The sequence below is a fragment of the Colossoma macropomum genome, unplaced genomic scaffold (genome assembly GCF_904425465.1).
Source record: "Colossoma macropomum unplaced genomic scaffold, Colossoma_macropomum, whole genome shotgun sequence".
Taxonomy (NCBI): domain Eukaryota; kingdom Metazoa; phylum Chordata; class Actinopteri; order Characiformes; family Serrasalmidae; genus Colossoma; species Colossoma macropomum.
Window position 1 is genome coordinate 22756881 of NW_023494799.1, and position 22957 is coordinate 22779837.

At 39.1% G+C, this 22957-nt stretch overlaps 1 protein-coding gene across 1 annotated transcript in view; it reads left to right on the forward strand.

The window, feature by feature from the left end:
- Window positions 1–22957, forward strand: part of LOC118818609 (ADAMTS-like protein 1) — a 61612-nt gene that overhangs the window by 5265 nt on the left and 33390 nt on the right. The window contains exons 3-6 of the mRNA XM_036585859.1: window positions 6901–7105; window positions 7925–8107; window positions 9358–9511; window positions 10340–11393. Of these exons, the coding sequence (XP_036441752.1) occupies window positions 6901–7105; window positions 7925–8107; window positions 9358–9511; window positions 10340–11393 (1596 nt within the window). The remainder of the gene's footprint in view (window positions 1–6900; window positions 7106–7924; window positions 8108–9357; window positions 9512–10339; window positions 11394–22957) is intronic.

Genomic DNA, 22957 nt, shown 5'->3' on the forward strand with positions numbered 1-22957 from the left:
AATTAAATTAACAGCTACAAAAGGCCCCTCCCACTCCCCAAGTGGAAGTGAACATCCTAAGTGGAACTTTTCATTAGTTGGCTAGATTTAGCCTGTAGGTACTGTGGATATAATGTGAACAAATTTGGAGGGCAGAGTTGAATAATAATAATTGATAATATTACCAAATATTTTATTATTCTGGTAGGTGTTTCTAATACAGTGGTCAGTGAGTGGAAGCACGAGGAGGGTGTTTCTAATAAAGTGGCCAGTGAATGTAAGTAGAGGGGAGGTGTTTCTAATAGTGTCCAGTGAGTGTAAACACAACGTAGTGTTTCCAATAAAGTGGCCAGTGAGTGGAAGTACAAGGTAGTTATTTCTAATAAAGTGTCCAAAGAGTGGAAGTAGAATGTCAATGTTTTAATAAAGTGGCCAGTGAGTGATGTACAAGGCAGGTGTTTCTAATAATGTGGCCAGTGAGTGGAAGTACAAGGTAGGTGTTTCAAATAAAGTGGCCAGTGAGTGGAAGTACAAGGCAGATGTTTCAAATAAAGTGGCCAGTGAGTGGAAGTACAAGGTTGGTGTTTCTCATAAAGTGGCCAGTGAGTGGAAATACAAGGTAGATGTTTCCAATAAAGTGACCAGTGAGTGGAAGTACAAGGTAGGTGTTTCCAATAAGGTGGCCAGTGAGTGGAAGTACGAAACTAGTGTAATAAAGTGGTCAGTTAGGGGAAGTAGAAGGTTGGCTTTGCTAATAAAGTGGCCAATGAGTGGAAGCACAAGGTAAGTGTTTCTAATAATGTGGCCAGTAAGTGGAAGTAGAAGGTCGGTGTTTCTAATAAAGTGGCCTGTTAGTGCTTTACAGAGAATGAAACACAATATGAAAAAGACATACCGAACAGACAGATGTCTGAGAAATCAGGTAATAAAACATAGCTGAAAGCAACATGAATCAGTTCCTCAACAAACAACTGCTGCACTGAGGCTAGCCAAAATCCGGACAAGCGGTTCTGGACTGCGTTCAAGGACCAAAATCCAGATTGAATCTAAATAGCTTGTCAGGCTGCTGTCAAAATAAGGCCATCTAGTTGAAAATAACGCGTTGTTTTTTTCCAAGCCTGCCCTCTTGCCAATGTCAGCAGGACAGCTGGCTTTCTCGGAGCGCCGCTCTATGGAACGAATTTCAGCCGACGTTGATTTAAAAATGACCCTCTCATCGACAGTACCTTTCATGTGAAGTTTTTATGCACCGCAGCTCAAAATATTAGAATATTTTATGAGTTCCAGAGAAAGCTTCATCATGTTAGCTCATGTTTTACGGCCCTCATTATCTGTCATTGATTGGAATCGTGAAATGCGTGCTTAGTTGCAGCGCAATCACAATTTCCATTGTACCCGCGGATGCCTGACTGACATGTCAGGGATTGTGGGGTTTATTAAGGCTGTAGCTTGTTTTGTGTTAGTGTGATGAATATGGATGGCAGGAACATCAGACTAAATTGTAATAGCACACTTGGATTGTTCTCTCATTGTGAATTGCTTTGAAAGAGTCATAGCATTTCAGGCTCTGTCCAATCCTTTTGGGCCTAATCCGTCCTATGGATATTAAATATCAAGCAGCCCTGCATATCTGTTTGTTGTTATGGAAGTTATGAAGTTACTGTTGAGCTTCATGCTGAGGCAAATATTTCTGTCCTTTAATCTTCTCCTCTCCTCATTTCTCAGTGCTGCTGTATCATTTGCTCTGATAAGTTGAAGAACATGCTCTTACAATGTTGTATAGACTTTTATTTTGTTTGCCACAAATTACAATTTAGATCAAGGAAAAAAATAATATGACTCACATTTCAGTGGCCTTTCATAGTTACTCAAAAAAATAAAAAATAAAAATCAACAATAAGTGTTTCCACAGCGATATAACATTAAAACTACCTCCAGACTAGTTGTTGGGTGTGCATGTCCACGTTGGTCAGTAAAATCTGATCAGCATGTGCACTGTGGTAGTGAACGTGCGCACATTTATTTATTTATTTGATTTATATGGTTTAAATCAGAAGAAAAATAAAAGGCCACTGAAGTGTGAAGTATATCTGTTATTCTGATTCTACACTGTGGAACTCAATTCCACCTTTTATTAGACAGTCGAGCTCAGCGCACACTTTAAAAACCATTTGAACACGTATCTCTTTAATGTAGCGTTTTATTACGTTTCATTGTCTTTTCTTGGCATTTACCTTTTTAATTTGATATTTGTCATTGCTTTGTATGAGATTTATTTATAACTCATAGTTTTATCTATTACTGTTAAACTTCTGTCTGTAAAACACTTTGAGCTGCCACTGGCATGAAGTTACTCAGTAAAGCTGTTATTATTATTATCTAAATAGTTGTTTGTGGCAATAAATAAATAATAATAAATAATAACAAATAAATATCCATGAATTCCAGCCGTTCGTTTACTAAAAAAAACAATACAACTTTCACATAAAAATATAAGTAATAAAAAAACTAGAAAAATTATGTAATCACATGGAAAAATTGTGCCATTTCAGGGAATGACATCACATGTGATCACATTCACATGATGTTACATATGTTTACTTGATATTGCATATTTTTAGATACTTAACATGTTACTTTTCACATCCACGTGAAAAAAAAAATGTGGTCATGTGAAAAAAGTGTGTTCACATAAAGTGTGATCACATGAAAAAGTTGGTGAGAAATTGTAACGGTGGAGGCAAGGAGGCGGGATGCAAATGTGAGTTGCTTGTATTGAAATTAGAGTCCAGGGTAGCAGAGGTTTGAAGAATGGACAAGTCCATGACAAAAACAAAACCAAGCTACAAGAATAAAGCAAACAAGAGACAAGAAAACATCCACAAGTACATCCACATTGCAAGACAGAGACTGAACAAACACAGGGGTATAAATACACAGAGGGGAAACAAGAAACACCTGTGACTAATGAGGGGCGGAGCACAGGCAGGTGGAACAGATAACAAGGGGCAGGACCAGGGAGGAGACACAGAACAACAACAAAAGCACATGGTACGAGAACACAAAAGGCACATGGCTACCATAGAGGGGACGAAAGACACACTGAGAGGGACAAAGGGAGAATCCGTGACAGAAATGTGATCACGTGAAAAATTGTGATCATGTGAAAATGTGTGATCACTTGTAAAAAAGTGATCACCTGAAAATGTGATCGCATGTGAAAAATGTGCAATCACGTGTAAAAAGGTGATTACATGTGAAAAAGTGTGATCACGTGAAAAATGTGTCACGTGTGAAAATATCACATCTGGAAAAAATGCATGATCATGTGAAAATGTGATCACATGCATAAAGTGATGGCATTAATGGTGTGACATCACAAGTGATCACATGTTATTCACATGATGTTACATGTATTCACTTGTGATCACATGATGTTTAGTCACATGTGAAGTATATGCGACTCCTCTATAAGGGCTGGATCATGTCTTTACGTATCAAAATAAATGCAAAACAGCATTAAGAAATCCCACTATAAGAGTTGAGTACAGGGTAGAAATAGATGCTTTTTATGAAGTCAAAGGGGACAAGGACTCTGAATGGTTCACCAGCGATATGTTAGGTAACAGAGGGTTAGACTTGCTACCCTTGGTGTAGTGTTAGTTCTGTAAACCTCAGTGGGTCCATATACGTGCTGTATGTGTGTGAATGAACACCTCATGTGGTGTCAGTGTGTGTATTGTGTTTAACTCAGGCTGTGTGTATGGAGGCCTGTGTTTTATACAGAAGTGCTGTTATAATTCACCAGTTTATTTGGAGCTTTCACTCCACACACACAGCAGGCCTGCTCTGTTTATCGTGTGTATTAATGTGTGTGCAAGTCTGTTTTACAGAGCAGAACGTCTTGCTTGACCAGCTAACTGTGAGCTTAGTTTGATCTAACCCGTAATTTTCTGTCGGATAATGCTATTTGAGTTTTTACTGGGGTACATAACCATGGCAACTTATGCTACATGCCAGATCCAGGGCAGGATTTCACATCATAAACAGCTCTTAGATCAATCAAGGTTAAACTTCTGACCAGTCATGGGCAGCTTTCTGACAGAGGTGGGTCCCTGGTCATTTTTTCAGCACACTTTTTTCTTACATAGTGACAGTGTTGCTTTTTATGCTGTTTGATGGATGAATCTGGGTTTAGTGGATACCAGGAGAACACTACCTATCGTAATGCATAGTGGCAACAGTAAAGTTTGGTGGAGGAGGGATAATGGACTGGGGCTGTTTTTTAGGCCTCTTGGTTCCAGTGAAGGGTGTTAATGCAACAGCACACAAAGACATTTTACACAGTTATATGCTGCCAGCTTTGTGGCAGTAGTTTGAGAAAAACCCTTTCCTGTTCCAGCATGACTGAGCACCTGTGCACAAAGCGAGCTCCATAAAGACCAGTTTGGTGTAGAGGAACTCCAATGGCCTGCACAGAGCCCTGACCTCAACCCTACTGAACACTTTGGGATGAACTGGAATGTCGATTGTAAACCATGCCCTCTCGTCCAACATCAGTGTCTGACCTCACAAATACTCTTTTAACTGAATGAGCACACAGACACACTCCAAAATCTTGTGGAAAGCTTCCCAGAAGAGTGGAGGCTGTTATAGCTGCAAAGGGGGACCAACTCCGTATTAATGCCCATGGTTTTGGAATGAAACGTCCAACAAACTCATACAGGTGTGATGGTCAGGTGTCCACATACTTTTGGCCATAGTGTATGTGCATGTATGTGTGTGTTTGTGTATGTGTGTATTTGTGTATTTGTAAGTACAGAACTGCATCTAGGTTTGTATACGATGATTTACAGGTTTTTGTTTGTTTGTTTATGTTTGATCAATCTGAAGTGCACCGTATAAGCATAGATGAGCGTGCGCTGAAAAAAGTGCATTATTGAATTTAGTTGATGCAGATGTGTGCATCATTTTCCACAAAGTCGTTTTTGGGTTTATTTACTTTTGGCAGTTACTGTGTTGATGTAATATATTTTAATAATGTGGAAATGATGTTCACATTTCAGTGCAGCACTTTGTTTAGTGTGTCTATATGTTGGTGTATATGTGCTTCTGTATTTGTGAGTTTTGGTTTTGAGGAGCTCCTTGTTTATTTGTTTATTGGGAGGCTGAAGTGGGAAGTGTGTGCATTCTCAGTGAGTGTCTCTGTGGGCTAACCAGTCTGTTCTCTCTCTTCTACTGTGTGTATCTTTCCCCGTTCACTGTTCTCTTCCCCGGTGTGTATGTGTGTGGGTGCGTGTGTTTGTTTATGCATGTGTGCTGTCGTAAATAAATCACATCCAAACGTTCAGTATGCAGTAGCTGTTGTGTGTTTTTGTGTGGGTCAGCAGTGGGTCATTTGTGAACCCGCTAGGTGTGTAAAGCCAGCAGTGTACACATGCAGAAAAAAGTAAACTACGGTGGCTGAGAAGACCCAACAAACTGCAAATAAAAAACAAGCTGCAAATGCAGAAAATACTTTCATCAAAATGACGACACAGACATTTCATTTTATAAGCACGCTGCACATACAGAAATTGTACTATGAATAGGGTCTTGTCAGCCACCGTATAGTAAACAAACATGCTGTAATAAGCTAGGGGTGCATGGATACCAGTACCGTGCTCATTTACACATACTCTTACTCATCCACTGATGCCAACATCCCATAGCAGATGATACCATGTGACGTAAGCCAAGTATAAACTGCCGTGCTAAAGAACAAACGACTCAGGCTGGCAGTGAATAAGGGTCTGTTTTGCTGTTGGATACAAAGTCATTGATCACTTTAAGCAAACTGCCTTGGCAGATTCCCACCCATTTAACCCACTTTTAAACACACACAAACACAATCACAACCACTTTCCCCAATACGAGGGAAGATATATAAGCTAGCAAAACTCAAATTTGTGACCAAAGTCCGTATATGCTGAATTTGCTCTGTTTGACTAAATAGAGCAGCAAGGTATAATCTTTAATATGATTTAATTTTTTAAATTGTCTTTGTAAAATAGGCTGCAGAGAGGCCATACCATCCTACCATGTACATCAACTGGTTTTAGTACAGAGCAGTGCTACCATAGCTCAGCTTCTCAGGGTTTCTGCTCAGTAATCAGCTTGTAACGTGTTATTTTTGAAACAACTCAACCAGCCAAAACGACTTTAGCAACAAGAAACATGAACTGTTTGGATGCATTAGCTTTAGATGTGATTGCTGCTGTCGCTGTTGTTGAAAGAGACAGTGCTTTTTTTTTTAAATGGTTAAAAACCTGCTCTTCTCCACTGCAGGAAAAACGTGATCCAAGATAACTAACGTAGCATAGTTAGCTATTGTGCAACATTTAAAGTAAACTAGATTTAACAATTTAACTGTTAAGATACATTGCAGCCATTTACAAGAACATTTACAAGAAGAATTTTAAGTGTGTAACACAGTATGGTACTGGACTTAATATCAGTGAGTACTTAAAAATATTTACTGAAAATCATGATATTGATGCATCCCTAACAGCGCTGATTAGGTCCAGTCACAGTCGGTGGGGCTTCAGAACAAACAATGCAACCATTTGGAGCAATGACCAATCACAGTCAGGGGGAGGACTCAGAACAAATAACACTGTGATTATGACCAATCACAGTCAGGGGGAGGACTCAGAACAAATAACACTGTGATTATGACCAATCACAGTTAGCGGGAGGTCTCAGAACAAACTACATGGTCATTTGGAACAATCACAGTCAGGGGAGGACTCATAACAAATAACACTGTGATTAGGACCAATCACAGTCAGAGGAGAACAAACATGATGATTGATCAATTCTAACATTTCAAAATCGACTGAGTTTGACTTTCATGCAGTACTGTATTTGTTTGTGTTTCAGGTGGGAGGTAAGTGAGTGGTCTCAGTGCTCTGAGCCATGTGGTGTGGGTCTGCAGACACGCAGTGTGTGGTGTGTCAGGTCTGTGGGGGGTAACATCACAGAGCCAGTGGAGTTGTCCGAGTGCAGAGAGATCAGACCCCCGGAGCTACAGGCCTGCAACCAGCACCACTGCCCACCAACCTGGGAGACAGAGGAGTGGCAGCAGGTAACTTTCATTACACCACCATGGAGTTCATACATAGACTTCATTCATATATAGGGCTCATTACACCACCATAGAGTTCATGCGTGGAGTTTATTCATATATAGGGCTCATTACACCACTATAGAGTTCATATATAAAGTTCATTCATAGATAGGGCTCATTACACCATTACAGAGTTCAAACATAGATTTCATTCATATATAGGGTTCATTATACCATCACAGAGTTCAGACATAGATTTCATTCATAGATAGGTCTCATTACACCACCATAGAGTTCATGCGTAGAGTTTATTCATAGATAGGGTTCATTACACCACTATAGAGTTTATACATACATAAGGTTCATTACATCACCATAGTGTTGCATGCAAAAGTTTGAACACTCCTGGTCAAATTACGTTTTGTTAATTTTTTAAGTGAAAGGAAGCACAACCCCTGCAGACAACAATCTTTAATATGACAAATTTCTGCAAATTTTAGTGCACAACGTCTAATTATTTGCCAAGTTTAACATATTGGAAAAAATAAAACATAAAATGTACCATAGCTTTTGCATAGAACACATTTTAAAGGTGTTTTTCCCCCTAACATAATAAATTCAGCAAATGAACAGTAATTGTTTGTTAAAATGAAAATAAGTTAACACATCCTCTACAGAGAACGTACCTGCACTTTAACCAACTTTAACAGTTTTTCTTAATAGAAGCAGTTATGTTTTTTAAACATTTATTCTAACAGCTTGTAAAGAGTTGCAGTGCGTATCTGAGGGTGTGTAGGTGTGTTTGGTTTGACTGTGCTCTGTGTGTGTGTCCTGCAGTGCTCTCAGGCATGTGTGAGGGGAACACAGTGGCGGAAGGTTTACTGCAGGCAGCGTCTGGCCGGCGGGAGCTTCCGGAAGCTTCCGGATGAAGAGTGTGATGGAGTTAAACCTGCTACACACCGGCCATGCACAGACACACACTGTCTACAGCCACACCTGGATGGGGGAGAGTGGTCCAAGGTGTGTATGTGAGAGGAAAGCTTTACTGCTCTGTGCAAAAGTCGATGACCACCGTTCATTCAGTTAATGTTTTGGTGATATTTCTCAGGAGATTAGATACAAGATAAGGAAGGAAGAATAGAATGATAGCATAAGGAAGGAGAAAGTCCAAAGAAAATAAGTGGAAAGAAGACAGGAGTTTTCAAGACTGGAGTTGAAGTGCCCGCCCCAGAGTCCCTTACTTCAGAAATTGCTAAACCAACTTCTAAGTCTGAACTTTGGAGGTGTGGAAAAATATTCCTGCAGATGTCTTTGAAAAACAAAGCGAGTCTCCTGAAAAGAATGGAGGCTGTAATAAAGGTAAAAAATGGACACATTAAATACTGAAAAATATGGTTATATTTAGTTGTTGAGGCTTCTGTATTTTCTGTTATGTGCGTGTTTTGTGCTTTGTTTCATGATGCTGAGGAATCAAAGACTCGTACCTAACTAACTAAATGAATGGTGGTCTCTGACTTTTGCACAGTACTTTATGTTGTGAAGCCTTCAGGTAAATTTAGTTGCTTGAAACTTGCATGAAATTAAATAGTAGTGTTTCAAGAGCAGCAGTTTCAAACAGATTTCATGAAATAGCCTAAAATAAGCTGGTTCTATCCAGCTTATTGTTGCAAAGCTGATACATTTTGTATCTTTTGTAAATTTACCCCCGAATGTCACCTGATCCTACAAATTAAGTTTGTTTAGGGGAGGAAATACAAATATTGCTATATTGTATATCTGTACTACAAGCATACTAACACTCCTGCACACTTGCATGTTGCATGAAAGTAAGTCTACTGTTAAACCTCAAGACTTTAATACACCAACATCAGCTGCTGAAACTGCATCCTAAAACTGCCATAGCGACTTAACTACTGCATTTGACAAAGCTTGCTGATTTGTGTGGGGTGTTCTGGTGAGGTTATCATGTCAATTTAGTGTGCAGCAGTGCTAGCTGGCATGTAGCATTATTTGTATTTTGACTTTACTAAACAATCTAGTAGTCAGAGGATCGAATGACGCTCAGGGGGGAAATCTACATATCATGCAAATATGATACAATAATGAAAAGATGCTAATATAAGTCTCACAGATGAGTTCATGTAGCCAGAATCATACAAATAATGAAACATACTAGCTGCTACTCTAGTGGAGGAATACGTTGCAAATGATTCTCAGTTTGACCATTTAAACTCAGCCTAATATTTTTCTCTGTGAATGTATGTGTTTAGTGCTCTGTGACCTGTGGAAAGGGGATCCAGCGCAGGGAGCCTGTATGTAGAAGGCTGACAGTGTCTGGGCAGCTAGTCACTCTGGACAGATCCGCCTGCAGCGGCCTTCAAGCCCCACCACTAATCAGAAGCTGCCGCATGAGCCCCTGCAACAGTAAGGGTCTTATCCCCCGCCCTTTTCAGACTTAACCCTGTATTATCTGAGTTTGATCTAGACTTATGCTTGTTGGCACCCAGCCAAAAGTCATCATAGTCATCATAGTCATCAAGTGACCTCACTTACTGCCCAAAGCAAGTTCACATCCTTCATATGAGGTAATGATTTATTTTAGTGTTTGAAGCTCTTGGAGATTATCAGAGATATGTTCTGATCAAGTACACACTGGAGTTTTTAGAAAAGATGGGCACTGTGAGTATGTTATCATGTCCAAGATGATAAAATCATAAAATGAGGCAAGCACTGAACACTCTGCTTTCACACGGGGCTTTCTAGCTGTGTGATTTCAGCCCAGCCTTTTGATAACATTATATTCTAGATTGATTGGTCTTGACAAAATCTCATCGAGATACAATAGTGTTATAATTGAGAATTGATCCTTTAGACTTATCATTCTGGATATCTTTTGTATTAGGTATAGTTCCGTACAGTGTTTATATTCTCACAAGTTATCTGTCTTAAAGCATACAGGACACTCCATTTTTTGTTTTTCTCTCATGGTTTTCATATCTCCAAATTTTCATGAGGCTTTTTATATCCCATGTGATTCTTTTGATACTCTGGGCTTGGAATCAACATTTACAAGCCAACTTTCAGAAAAAGGGTCTGAAACAGATTATTTGCGGGGTTTGAAGAATGTTCTTGGCTTTTGTGTAGCTCATTGTGGCATGTTAGAGACTTGTCTGGTAATAAGCACTGGAGTCGTCAGCTAGCTGGCGGGTTGAACCTCCTGGAACTTTCTGAACTTTTCTGTCATGTCTGCAGAGCACAAGTACTCCAAGAAACGATGCCCTCAGGTTCTGGGCCTGAAACGCATCTACATCCAGACGAGGCAGGAGAAAAGGTTGAGTTTCACCATCGGAGGAAGAGCTTATCTGCTTCCAAAGACATCCATAGTAATCAAGTGTCCAGTACGCCACTTTCCCAAAGCTCAAATCCGCTGGGAGAAGGATGGCCAGGATCTTCAGAATTCCAAACGTCTAAGCATCACAAAAAGTGGAGCTTTGAGGATATACAGTCTAGAGGCTGGAGACATTGGGCAATATCGCTGTTGGGCCAACCAGGCTTCAGACATCTTCATCCTGAAACTTATAGGCCATGATAACAGGCTTCTGGAACATCCTGAGGGGAAGAGCTTGGGGAAGGAGAAAAATAATGGTGGATCCAGGACTTTCCCCAACAAAGAGGGAGGTTATGTTAGTACCAAATGTCAGGACCAGGAGGAATTACCACTTGTCAAGAAGTTCCAAAAACCAGGTCAAAGCTGGGTGCAAAAAAATGAGTTTTATCTAGATGAAGGCCAGCCTAAGGAGGACCCAGTGGCTTTGGGGAACTATCTTCTTGCCACTAGTTCTGCCAGTGATTCCCTGCTTTCAGCAGCTTCTGGAGCTTTCAGCCTAGAACCATCTCAGTTTGAGGAACTGATGAGGAATATCAGCCAGCTTGCAGAAAGTGGGGATGTAACAGATGATCTTGCCTCCCACCTTATTGGCAAGCTCATGGAAGAAATGGCAGCAGCACAGGCCACCTCAGATAAGGGGGCAACCACTCAAGAGAGCACACCAGTTGGTATACATCTAGACAGGACTCCTAACTCCTCAGAGCGCTCTGGTACAAAGAGTTTGAAAAGCCGAGCAGTCATCATTCGACACAAGCAGCATGGGTCCACCATGAGCTTCCAGAGGGACCTCCAGATCAATATAGGCCGGACTGCCTACATAACCAATGCCACTCACAGTCTGACAATTCTGTGTTCAACTCAAGGGCTCCCTTCACCTGCTGTGTCCTGGATGAAAGATGGACTACCGCTAGGAGACAGGTAAGCTTACTCAGGAATCCAAAATTGGTCCTGGACCTTTGTCCATGCTGGCACATCACAAGGGACACCAACCACCCTTGTACACCCTTCGGTGCACAATCATTGGTCACTTCATATACACTAATTAGTTTGGCTTTGCAATAAACAATCATATGGCTTATATTACTTTATCACTTTGCTATTTAAGATATGTTTCCTAACTACCTAACTAAGCAATTATCTAATAATGACCAAATTAGCTGGTCAGTTATCTATATACTATAGCCTTGCTGTGAGGCTGCTAGCTAGTAAACTTCCCTGCTTACAAATAAGCACAATTAGCCACCTTAAGAAAGCTGCTGTGCTTCACCACTTGTGGTAAACAGGGTACAAATGTTGATATGAAATTCAGGTGTAAAATAGTCTCTTACACTGAACATCAGTAAGTTATAACACCACTGACTGTTACCAAAGTTTTTCTAAAATATAGTCCACTGCCCTTTTAGTTTCAAAGTCACATTGTGTGCAGAAATATTGCATTTTTTTTATTTTCTTATAGTTGTAATATCACTTCACACTTCGTAACACCAGCTGTTTTGCAACATGTGAAGCTGTAACAACCAAATTTAATAGAAATATGCAAAAAAAATTCACTAAATAAGGACTTCTCAGAGTTAATCTTTCTTTCTTTGACATAACTATACAAGAAAACCACTGACAAAATTGATTATTAAAATAAATTTATATTAAGGACTTGTACAGTCAACAGTAAACTCTTAAGTACTAGGAAATTATTTTAAGTAAAATTACTATGCCCATTATCAGTTTAATATATATATATATAACTTATTAGTGTCATTTCAATGTAAATTATTTAGACTGTTTTGGTACTTTTCATAAATTTACCCAAAATAATTATCTAGTACTTTGAAGTTTGTACCTCACATTTAGAACCAGGGGACAGTTAAATAAGCGTTACCAATATTTACATATTTTAAATAATTTTAACATTGTAAAATCAAAAATTCAATTTTTAAAATTTACACTGAAAAGCAAGAATCACAGTTGTTGTTTCACATTTTTAAGGTTGAAAAGTTTTCAAAGTTTTGGGACCTCTGTAGTCCTTCACTCTGAGGAAGTCCAATTAGCACATTTTATTGCATTTGCTACTTCTTGCTCAAGTCATTTAATTCTTTGTAGCATAGTTTTTTCAGCTCCTGAAGCTGCTCTTTTTTTTTTTTGAAGGTGCTCTTTTCTCTGGCCTACGTTTGGTGGGATTTTTTTAATATAAAGGGCTGTAGTCGTACTGTATGATTGGGCAGGTGCACTGAGGATACGGCATGTGTGGGCCACTCATTATCTCTCCTTTCCTTTGCTTCTCTTCTCTCACTGTTTGTGGACTGACTACACAGCCAATAGATAGAGTGGCCCACTGGGAATTCTTCTGGTGCTCCCGGCGGCCGGTCCTTCCCTGAGCTTACTTAATGTCTGGTTCTCTTCTGTATGCACAGCACACGGTGTACATGGTGTTCAGTCTAGTAAGATAATTCATTCAGCACAGATTATCATGTAGAACTTGCAGTATCTTGCCATGAACTCTTACTCTCACACAGCTTTGTACTTTGCATGTAGGTTAGAAAGGGAATTTTTTTATTGGGACATCCAGCGACACCAAGTATTCCAGTACAATAATAGTCCAGTTACTCCAAAGTTATCTTGCTAAACAATGAGATTTAATATTACACTTGCACACAGGCTCTCTGTTGGGTATAAAAGTGATAAACTGTGCTTTTTCTTCCAGATTTGGTTTGAGCAACTTGCGTCCCCAGCATTTTTTTAATCACCAACCTACTCAAACATTCACCTCCTAAATTCTCACGTAATGTGGTCGGTTCAGGTCAAATATGTTGGCTCTCCTCCGTCTCTCTGGGGTCACATTGTGGTCTGGTGTGCTTCGCTCTACTGTTGACTATTAAATACACTCACTGAAAACATTGACTTAGTAATTCGGCTTTGTGCAGCACGGGGCCTTTAGGGCAGCCTCCACCCAGACAGTCGCCAAACACTGTCTGCCCGTCTTCCTGGCGGGGCGCTACAGGACCTGAGTGAGACATGGCTGTGCAAACAGCAGCCCGACCTCTCCTCGCCGTCTCATCAGGGAGGCGCTGCAGTCTTGGAGAGAGTCAGAGACACTGTAAATACAGTTCTACACTGATGTTAAATGACATTTACGGGATTTTAGAGGGCTTTCTCATAGGAGTTAACGCTCAGAGGTGCACAGCTATTTTTAGCATTTTGTTGTACATTCAATTTTCCTTACATAAGTATGTAAATATAATTAAGCAATTATGTAATCATAGTGCTTGCAATGCGAGCACTATGATTACATAATTTAAAAGTCAAGCCAACTTACTGTTCTTTGTTTTATTGTTGGAGGCTTTTTTGTACCCTTTCCCCAGGTCACAGTTTTTGAGCTAGAACCACAGAACTTTTCAGGATTGTAGAGCCTATAAGAGAATAGTGCACTTCTGCTTTTGACCGATCGCACATATATTATTTGTAAAGCGTGGGATACCATAACAACAGCCTAGCAACACCTTAGCAACCACCTGGGATACCATAAAAACAGCCTAGCAACACCTTAACAACCATCTGGCATTCCATAACAACAGCCTTGCAACACCTTCACAACCTCCAGGGATACCATAACAACACCTTCACAACCTCCTGGGATACCATAACAATACCTTCACAACCTCCTGGGATACTACAGTAATGCCTGGCAATTTCTTTTCTTTTCTTTTCCTTCTTTCTTTCTTTCTTTCTTTAAATTACATTTTAATTCTCGGTTCATTCCTTAGAAATATTACTTTATTTTCTTGCCTTTTAAGCACAATCTCTCCTTCAGGAAATGCAAATCTAGTTATTTGATTGTATTTACTTTCAATGACATGAATTATTATTTATTTAATGACAAAAAATGACAAAAACATCTCTTTGTGCAAATCACACATCAATAACTTTTTGTCAGACTCCAATCATAATAAAATATCTCCTCTTCTGCTTACAAACATAAATGTATAGACTGAAAGTTTAGAATGTGCACTTTCCACACAATTTTCGAGAAGTAATTAATTTACAATTATATGTTTTTGTTATTGCCAGTGATAAGTGTGATTTCTAAGCATTAAAGTTTGCTACACTTAGTTTTTTTTTACTTATTCAGTGATCTAAGGCTGCATTCACATATTTGAGTTTTGCACTGCTTTTCTCCCACTTCCCTCTAAGGCTGCAGCATAAGAACCTCACTGACTTCAGCTCTAACCCAAATAGCATCTAGATTAGTCTCTGAACAGGGCAGTTACGCAGCTCAGCGCAGCCTCAACAGCATCGAGAACAACCGTGGAAAACAATGCCGTACTTTCCTGTTTTGTGCTATTTTGACTGACCTCTTGCCGTCTCAGCTGCAACTCGTTTGCACTATAAAAGTATTTTGTCTGTTCATAAAAACAAGAGAGACAATGAGCAGTTGAACTGGTCTAATTTGCATCATATAGATATAGATCATATAGATATCAAAATCATGCTGTACTCAAAGCTTATTGAAACATGTGGAGAAATGATGTGGAAAGTGCATATTCTAAACATTCAGTCCATACCGTATTTGTGTTTGTGAGTAGCGTTTCTTGGCATCAAAACAAACATAAAGTATAAATGCAATTGATTGTATATGCAGTCAAATATGTAATTGCATATTGCATTTGCATAGTATAGTAAATATATATATATATATATATATATATATATATATATATATATATAGTATAAATGTACACCTGTGTTTCCTTCTGCAAGGCCTTCCCTGAAAAAGACGTTGTCTGCATGGCAGCATATGTTGCCAAAACATGTATATATCATTCAGCATTAATGGTGCTTTCCAGATGTGCACATCACCCATGTCATGTGCAGTAATGCACCCACTAATGCATTTGAACTGTGCGCTGATAACAAGCTGGGTGGTCTTTAGCCCAGAGGACACAGTGTCCATGATTTCCAAAAAGAATTTCAAATGTTAACTTGTCAGACCACAAGACACTTTTCCACTTCCCCTCAGTCCATTTTAAATGAGATCGGGCCCAGAGAAGGTGGCAGCGTTTCTGGATCCTGTTTATGTATGGTTTCTTCTTTGCCTTTTAGAGTTTTAACTTGCATCTGTGGATGCAGCAACAAACTGTTTTCACAGTCTTTTCAGAAGTGTTCCTCAGCTCATCCAGTGATTTCCACTACAGAATCATGTTTGTTTTTAATGCAGTGCTGCCTGAGGGCCCAAAGATCATGGCCAGCAAATACTGATTTTTGGCCTTGTTTCTTGCATACAGAGATTTAACCAGATTCTCTGAATCTTTTAATGTTATTATGTACCATTGATGATGAAAAGCAAAAGTTCTTTGCTATTTTATGTTGAGAAATGTTATTCTTGAATTGTTGCACTATTTGATCATGCAGTCTTTCACAGAGCGGTGAACTCCTCCCCATCTTTACTTCTGAAAGACTCGGCCTCTCTGGGATGCTTTTTTATACCCAATCATGTTGCTGACCTGTTGCCAATTAACCACCAGGTGGTTTTTTTTTTTGGCATTACACAACTTTACTTGCCTTTTGTTGCCCCCGTCCCAACTTTTTTGGAACGTGTTCCTGGCATCAAAATCAAAGTGGGCATCTATTTTTCAAAAAACAATAAAATTTCTCAGTTTCCACATTTGATATGTTGTCTTTGTACTAATTTCAATGAAATATAGGTTTTAAACCATTTGCACATTATTGCGTTTTGTTTACATTTTGCACGGCATCCCAACGTTTTTGGAAATGGGGTTGTATTTGGCCAATAGTAATTTTATATTTTCAATATGTTCTGTGTAACATCTGAGCAGAAAGAGGGTTTTAGTATTAAACGTGAAGCTTATATCTTAATATATATGCACCACACAGGGTGAGGACAGTGCAGCATGCATATAAAACTGCATATAACACCAAAAAGCGTTCTTCTATTGTTATGATGTAATGAGGCTTGTAATAATAGAAGAACCCTTTTTGAGTGCTATATAGAACCCTTTTCAAAAAGGATCTGTATAGATCCAGAATCAACACATTCTCCATCAATCTGAAGAACACTTTCACCATGTAGAGAACCCTTTAATCAGGCAAAGGGTTCTTTGAGTGTTCATGATTCTATATAGAACCATTTTCTTCACTAAAGAACCCTTGATGTACCATCATTTATAGGTGTGTAGGTATGGGATGCAAATCTGTTATCAATGTGAACGAACTTGCATCCTGAAATGACCCATATGCTCACATCCTAATCAGTTACGTCACGTGAATGAACTACATGCGTCAGGAACAACAAACAAACTAACCAGCAGAGCGAGCCTTCATCACAGAGATAATTCACTCTGAGCAGTTCTCAGATGTTCATTATTAGAACGAGACGAGGGCAAAAAAGGGTCAGATGCTTTTGCACTGTTTGCTGGCACTAATTTCAGGTTTGCCGCTGCTTTCACTTTAACGCTGAATGATGCCTCACGTGTAATGAAAGGAAAATAGATGAATTCTGAACTGAGCGTTCTCTCAAAGTCACATGGCCACGAACCTGACATGTATTCGATCTAGAACCACATATGAAAGAGGCTCAAATCTGATTTGAAAAGATCAGATTTGTGTCACATTATGGCACACGTGTCAGGCTCCAGTCCTGGCGGGCCAAAACACTGCAGACTTCAGCACACTACCTCATTAAACACACTTGATTCAGCTCATCAGCTAATTAGCAAGAGCTTCATGAACTGAATACAGAGCGTTAGATGAGGGTAAACGCTGATCTTCGCAGCACTTTGACCTGGAAGGTCCCCAGTTTGACATGCCTGCATTAAGACTAAAAATCTGAATTGTTCCACTTCAACCTGGTAATGTGGATGTAGTTAAAGTTTATCCTGACTAAAAAATGCATACCGTTCAAAAGCATTGTTTGGTGAAGATATTAGTTGAAGCAGAATTTAGGCTTCATTTTGGACATCTGATTATTTTATCATTTTTTCATTTAATGTAATTTAAGTTGTTTAATTTGTGTTCCTGTGATGGCCATTGTTGTGACTACACTGTGCTGTCTTATCAGGTTTCATTCAACACCTTGAGTAATTGATGAGCTGATTTCGGTAGTTTTGTACAGCACTGTGTTTTTTATTTAGGTCTTTTTTAGAGCCAAAACATAGTTTGAGTCGGGTTCGGACAGAATTTTGTCAGATTGGCTTGACTAAAAACACTATGCTGTGTATCAGGACGAGCTTGGACAAAAAATGATCAAGCTATATCTGGTTTCACTTTAAATTTCAGGCCTGATTAACCTCTTCCTGCAAGTCTTCTAGTGGCCATTACACTAACAGAATGGGAATTGACTCAGATATTTTTAGTTAATATAATCAAATGAAATATTTTCCTCATAATTGTTATCTGATGAACTGTGATGCTGTTGTCTCTCTGTGTGTAAAATGTTGTGACTCTGTAAAGTTAAGTTGGCAATACTTCACAAAGAAACAGGTATTTGTACACAGAGGATAATGAGATATAGGTGACAACAGTTTAATAATCAGGTGGCGTGGATCTAGGAAGTGGTTCGTGATCAGTTGAGTCTGTGGTGTGAGAGTCCTGTGAATCATGGGAATTGTAGTGTGGGCAGCAACAGTGTGGAGCTGCTAGTGAGCAGTTAGGGGCAAAAGGGGAGGTGTGAGACCCCCCCACTGTGAAAACAATGCAAACCTCTCCACAAAGACCAAGGTAAAACGAACAACTGCAGCTTTCTTCATATCAAACAATCCTGAATAACTGACCCAATGAACAAGCAGCATTGAAACACAATAAAAACACTGTTTTTTGAATGAAAATCTGATTTGCATCCAGTTTTGTAAATCATTCACATTCAAAATATATTCCTTCAATGTCAGTAAAAAAAAATGCATAGTGCACAAACAGTAGGACCTCCATAACAGGCAGAAATTGCATTTTACGGCTGCTGTGAAGATGCTTAAAGCTTAAAGGGTTCAAATGAAGCAAAGCATATTAGTTTGAATGAACAAAAGTTCATATCACCCACAAATCACCCAGTTCTGGTGTACATGCTCGGTCCTGCTATTTAGTTTGACCTTGGCTTTGCGCTGACTGTCAGAACTTCCAGTGTGGTAACTATAGCTGTCATCATAGCGTTGCTGGTCAGACTGGTTATAAAGCCCAGTTTGACCGCTCAGCCAAATACAGCATGGCTCCCCCACCACGATCAAGTGCCAACACAGTGATTCCAAACACATTCCAGCTTTGTAGAGTAATATTTAGACTAGATAATTCCTTTCTTAGAGGAAAAGACATGAGGATATTACTGAGGCACCTTGCTACGCCGCAGACATTCCGCATTACTGCAGCAGCCTTTTCTTCACGAAACCATAACATTTGAGTTGACTTCAGCGAAAACTTTCATTTTAGATCCAATTTAGTTTAAACTTAGCCTGCACTCATATCTGACCATTGCAACACAAAGCAAATCTTTTTAATCTTGTGGTATGGCAGCTACTTTATTTAATATTGCAGAGTGTATTGGGACACAGACCACACACACACACACACACCCATATATTCTATATATATACTATATATTTATATTTAAATGTATATACAGAGCCTTTTAAGTTCTCTTTAGAATATTAAACTGTCATTATGCATCAGTGTGATGATGAATAATCATCTCTCCCCCCAATCAGACAGAGCTCAACTATATGTATTGTGAAATTTCCTGCTTTCATCTGGCCTGCGCCGTCTTGTAAGGCTTTACACATGGAACTGATCAGTGCCTTTTTGCTGCATGCCAATTAAACCGCCTGCCAATCAGAGATGTGAAAGGTTTCGAGCCCTGCAGGGTTTGGTGCACACATACAGCGACTTGTGCCCATAGCTCTGCTGTTTTTTTCATCCAGCAAGGACCACAAGACTTTATTCCTATTCTCCTTATGGTGTGCCAAGCTGGAAAACAGTTGAAGGATCATTTTCACAAAGGATTTCTCCCATTGAGACCAATTGCCACCCTGAACTGGCGTAATTTAAATGTGTGCATCATATATTACATCAGCGCAATCTTAGACAATTCTTGCTTCAATTTCTGCATAATTCAATCGTAAGCAAAGCCATTTAGAGTGGTTTGATGTGAAATGGTTCATTGTTTTTGCAGAGAACTCAGATTTCTTTAGGCAAAGCAAGTTTATTTGTATAGCACCTTTCATACACTGCTGTCATTCAAAGTGCTCTACAAATGAGAAAATATAGAGTCAGAAAATACAGAGTTTTAAAAAAATGTAAGTGAACAAGAAATTAAAAACATTACAAAACAGTAGATTTAAAAGAGAAAATCATCAAATTAAAAATCAAATTAGACATTACAACCCCATTTCCAAAAAAGTTTGGAACGCTGTGCAGAATGTAAATAAAAATAGAATGCAATGAAATGCAAATCTTGTAAACCATATTTTTAGGGGAAAATACTACAAAAACAATAAATCAAATGTTGAAACTGAGAAATTTTATTGTTTTTTGAAAAAATATGTGCCCATTTTTGAATTTGATGCCAACAACACATTCCAAAAAGTTGGGACGGGGGCATGTTTACCACTGTGTTTCATCACCTCTTCTTTTAACAACACTCTGTAAGCGTTTGGAAACTGAAGAGACCAACTGCAGTAGTTTTGAAAGTGAAATGTTTTCCCGTTCTTGTTTCCAGCTATTCAACAGTTCAGGGTCTTTTTTGTCATATTTCTCATTTCATTATGTGCCAAATATTATGAGTGGGTGACAGATCAGGACTGCAGTCAGGCCAGTTTAGCACCCGGAGTCTTTTACTGTGGAGCCATGCTGTTGTAATACATGCAGAATGTTGTTTGGCATTGTCTTGCTGAAATAATCAAAAAAGTTGTCTGGATGGCAGCATATGTTGCCAAAACATGTATATATCATTCAGCATTAATGGTGCTTTCCAGATGTGCACATCACCCATGTCATGTGTACTAATGCACTCCTATACCATCATGAATACTGGCTTTTGCACTGTGCACTAATAACAAGCTGAGTGATCTTTAGCCCAGAGGACACAGTGTCCATGATTTCTAAAAAAAAAAAAAAAATCAGATGTTGATTCGTTGGACCACAGGACACTTTTCTGCTTCCCCTCAGTCCATTTTAAATGAGCTTGGGCCCAGAGAAGGTGGCAGCATTTTTGGATCCTGTTTATATATGGTTTCTTCTTTGTGTTTTAGAGTTTTAATTAGCATTTGTGAATGCAATGACGAACTGTTTTCACAGACACTGGTTTTCTGAAGTGTTTCTGAGCCCATACAGTGATTTCAACTACAGAATCATGTGTATTTTTAATGCAATGCTGCCTGAGGGCCCAAAGATCACGGCCAGCAAATACTGGTTTTTGGCCTTGTCCCTTACATACAGAGATTTCTCCAGATTCTCTGAAACTTTTAATGATATTATGTACCATTGATGATGAAAAGCAAAAATTCTTTGCTATTTTATGTTGAGAAACATTCTTCTTGAATTGTTGCACTATTTGCTCACATAGTCTTTCACAGAGTGGTGAACTCCTCTCCATCTTTACTTCTGAAAGACTCAGCCTCTCTGAGATGCTCTTTTTATACCTCGCCATGTTACTGACCTGTTGCCAATTAACCTTCACATGTTTTTTGTAGCATTACACAACTTTACTTGCCTTTTGTTGGTAACCCAACTTTTTTGGAACATGTTGTTGGCATCAAATTCAAAATAGGCACATGTTTTTCAAAAAATAAGAAAATTTCTCAGTTTCAACATTTGATATGTTGTCTTTGTACTATTTTCAATTAAATATAGGGTTTAAATGATTTGCACATCATTGCATTTTGTTTTTATTTATATTTTTATTGATATGAAGAAAGCTGCAGTTGTCCGTTTTATCTTGGCATGGCCGTCTTTCTGAAGAGGTGTGAATAGTTTTCACAGTAGGGGTCTTACCCCTCCCTTTTCACCCCTCATTGCTTGCTAGCAGCTCAACATTTCACCTAAGTAATCGAAACTGCGTCTAAATAAATTGAAGTAGACTTGCTTATGTGGTTTATGGCACATTGTTGTCTAAAAAAATGATATTTTAGCTTTCAGAACTTTTTCTATTCACTGAATAGATCTAAGCTGATGTATTATTTGGAATTACTTGGGATTTGTAAAATGATCTTGAGCTCATTTCTCCTTTTCTGTTCTTTATTCTGCTGTGTGATGGTCTCTGAGTGAATGAAATGATAATGTAAACTAACCACCTGCTGTGTTCGCTGCAGCTCAGTGGCATCTGTTTTAATCCGTATATAGCTCCTGCTCTGCGCCTGTCCCACTGCGCAGGGGGGTCTCACTGCTTTGCACACATACCGCAGCGCTCAGCTTTGGCTCAATATGGAGCAAAACACAACTCAACCACACACTGCGAAGTGGATGAAGACTCTTCCACTCTGCAGCCGATGTACAGTAGCTGTAGCACCTGTGGTTTTGGTTGAGGAGGAATCAGGAGGCACATGTAGAGCTTAAAGACTTCAATTAAATGGCATCTTTTTAGCTAACAGACACAAACTCAGTGTGAAATTTGTAGAACCTCCTTCTCAGAGCTCTGTGTAGCTGCTTCCCCTCTGACACTCGCTGAAAGAGAAAGTTAACAGTGTGCAGGTGTAGATTGTTATTCGGTACCCGCTCATTCTACCAGACCACTCCTCCCTCCTCCAGCCGCAGCTACGAGGGTAGCTTTAATAGCTAGTTATCTTCTGTGCTAGCAAATGTTATCTAGCTTAAAGGGGAATTCTGCTAATTTTTTAACATTTCTGAATGTTCATTCAGAGTGGTTTGATGAGAAATGGTTCGCTCAGATTTCTTTACAGTGGTGGTTTTAAGAACCAGGGGTCACCATGACTACAACACAAACATAGCCTTTCTCTTTAATATCCAGAACAACTAGTGAACCTACGTGTGTCTTCTGAGTTTTATAAGGAATGTTGATGATGGTAAAATAGTGATAAATCTAAAAAAAATACGTTTTCTTTGTGGACTATTTTGCCTTACAATTCCCTGCGTGTATCCCTTTGCCACAAATGGACTGAAATAAATTGATTAAAATATAATTTTATGCCAAAACCTTATCACACAACTATCATAAAACAGTGTGTCAGACATCATGCAGCATATTGATAACCATTTCATGTAATAACTTTCTGTGAGGGAGCTTTTAGAGGTGGACGTCTGGTTCCTATCACCACCACTGTGAACAATTCTGACTCGGTAAGTTTCTCTAGAACAGAGCATTTGACGCCAAACCTCTCTGAATGGCTTTGGGTGGCGTTCCCCTTTAATTAGCACCAACATTCAGGCTTTTTTATAGTAACCGCTATAAATTGTTCAGTAGCCTCTATAAAGTAAATAATAAAATAAAAAATTGTTACAGGTTTCTATTGCAGTAGCGTCAGCGAGTCCCG